General features: G+C 57.3%; 1 protein-coding gene across 1 annotated transcript in view; it reads right to left on the bottom strand.

The window, feature by feature from the left end:
• KANK3 (KN motif and ankyrin repeat domains 3) overlaps positions 1 to 2,027 on the bottom strand; it is a 12,851-nt gene that overhangs the window by 10,215 nt on the left and 609 nt on the right. The window contains exons 3-4 of the mRNA XM_021715475.1: positions 1,661 to 1,734; positions 953 to 1,052 (exon numbers count right to left, since the gene is read on the bottom strand). Of these exons, the coding sequence (XP_021571150.1) occupies positions 953 to 1,052; positions 1,661 to 1,734 (174 nt within the window). The remainder of the gene's footprint in view (positions 1 to 952; positions 1,053 to 1,660; positions 1,735 to 2,027) is intronic.

Genomic DNA, 2,027 nt, shown 5'->3' with positions numbered 1-2,027 from the left:
AAAAAAAAAAAAAAAAAAAACAAGGTGCGGGTGGGCTATGGTGGCTCACATCTGTAACCCCAGCACTTTGGGAGAATGAGGCAAGAGGATTGCTTGAGCCCAGGAGTTTGAGACCAGCCTGGGCAACATAGCAAGACCTCTTCTCTACAACAAACAAACAAAAACAGCCAGGTGTGGTACTCAGGTACACCACTCACTGCACTCAAGCCTGTGAGATGGAGTGAGACCTCATCTCCCTCTGAAAAAAGAAAACAGGATGGGACACATGGGTTTTGGAAAGCCCACATGGGAAAACCTTCTGGGAGGAGAAAGTGTCTGCTGTATGCCCTGCCTGATTAAATGTAACCCCCACAGTTGGGGTAGTGGTGCATGTCTGCAATGCTAGCTCCTCAGGAGGCTGAGGCAGGACAATCACTTGAGCCCAGCCTGGGCAACACAGCAAGACCCCATCTCTAAAAAAAAGCAATGCCCATACAATCCTACAAGGTAGATATTATCATTCCCATTTTAGAGATGGAGGGACTGAGAAATGGAGCAATTTAGTCAGTTGCCTGTGGGGAAAATCCTCAGATCTTACTCTGCTCACCTTCTGAGGACCCCTTGCCAGCAGGTCCCAGCCACGTCACCTCACAACCCCCTGTCTGTCCAGCCCTCCACTGGCAGGCACCTGCCAGGCCTTATTCTTCCTCTGCCTGGCCCACTGCCCACCTGGCAACCCTCCCAGCCACCTCTTCCAGCCTCGCACTTTCCTGGTGACCACCTGTGTGCCTGACACCAGCAGCCACTAAGCACCCATCAGTCGTCCTGACGCATCAACCTGCTGCATTGGCCACTCCACTCCCACTGCCACTTCGGTCCAGCCTGGGTCTTTGGCACCTCCCTTCCCACCGCAAGGCCAGGCGAAGGTGGGGGGAGCCTTCCAGGCCCAAGCAGCTGTTTCCCGTCCCCTCACACCGGCTGCTAGGGGCGGGTCCACGGGGCAGGGGGTCATCCCGGAGGACAGCCAGTGCCTTTGCCGGCTTGTTTTCAGGAAACCGCCAGGGAAGAACTGGCTTGTGGAAAAAGCCCGGACAGAGGCGTGGGGGTCCGTGTCTGCCTCTCACACAGCTGGCTGTATGACTCAATGGGGTCAGCGGCCTCCTCCGGTAACCTGGTCACACCCACATCCCAGGCCCTGGGATTTCAGAAAACGACTGTAGCTTCTCCTAAGACCTAAGTCAGACCCAAGCGGCCAGACCCGAGACTGGGCTGAAAACTGAGTGCACGCCACCAGGATGGTGAATAACTCTAACATGTTTGCCATTTACAATGGGCCAGTCTCTGTTCTAAGCAAATGATGGGCATTAGCCTTTTTTTTTTTTTTTTAACATTAAAAACATTTTTTTTAGAGATGGGGTCTCGCTATGTTGCCCAGGCTGGTCTTGAATTCCTAGGCTCAAGCGAGCCTCCAGCCTAAGCCTCCCAAAGCGCTGGGATTACAGGTGTGAGCCACCCCGCGGGGCCATGACTTATTATTATTATTTTTAATCCTAGCTAAACCCTCTGAGGATGGCTTCCCTGTGCTAGCTGGCCCATCCCTCATTGTACAGATGGAGAAACGGAGTGTCCGGCCCACATGGACAGAGGCAGGATTTGCACCCAGCCAGCTTGGCCAGAGTACCTGCACTGGCCACTGCACTCGAAGGCGGGGAGCCCGAGGGGGGTTGCCCCTCCCAGCCTGCATCAGGTCGGTGCCTGGTTGGGGCGGGGGTGGGGGGGGAGTCGTCGTGGAGGGACAGGCCCCCACCTCCCCTCTACAGGGGCTTCGGCCTCACTGGAGTGGGGGCGTGCGACCCCCCCCTCCATCCCCCGCTCCCTGCCCTGGCTGTCACCGTGGATCCGGAGCCTCTGCCTGAGACCCCCTCATTAGGCCGTCAGAGCCGACGCCGTACGCCCCCTCTCCCGCCCCAGGGACTATTTCGGGTCGCGGCGCTGCCGTCACGATCCAGGAGGCGTGGGGGTCGCGGCGGGCCGGTGCGGCTCGGGGT

Source organism: Carlito syrichta, unplaced genomic scaffold, assembly GCF_000164805.1.
Source record: "Carlito syrichta isolate Samal-C Ts95f unplaced genomic scaffold, Tarsius_syrichta-2.0.1 Scaffold307152, whole genome shotgun sequence".
NCBI classification, from domain to species: Eukaryota; Metazoa; Chordata; class Mammalia; order Primates; family Tarsiidae; genus Carlito; species Carlito syrichta.
The sequence above is the reverse complement of the archived record's forward strand: the minus strand, read 5'-3'. Positions and strand labels throughout refer to the sequence as shown.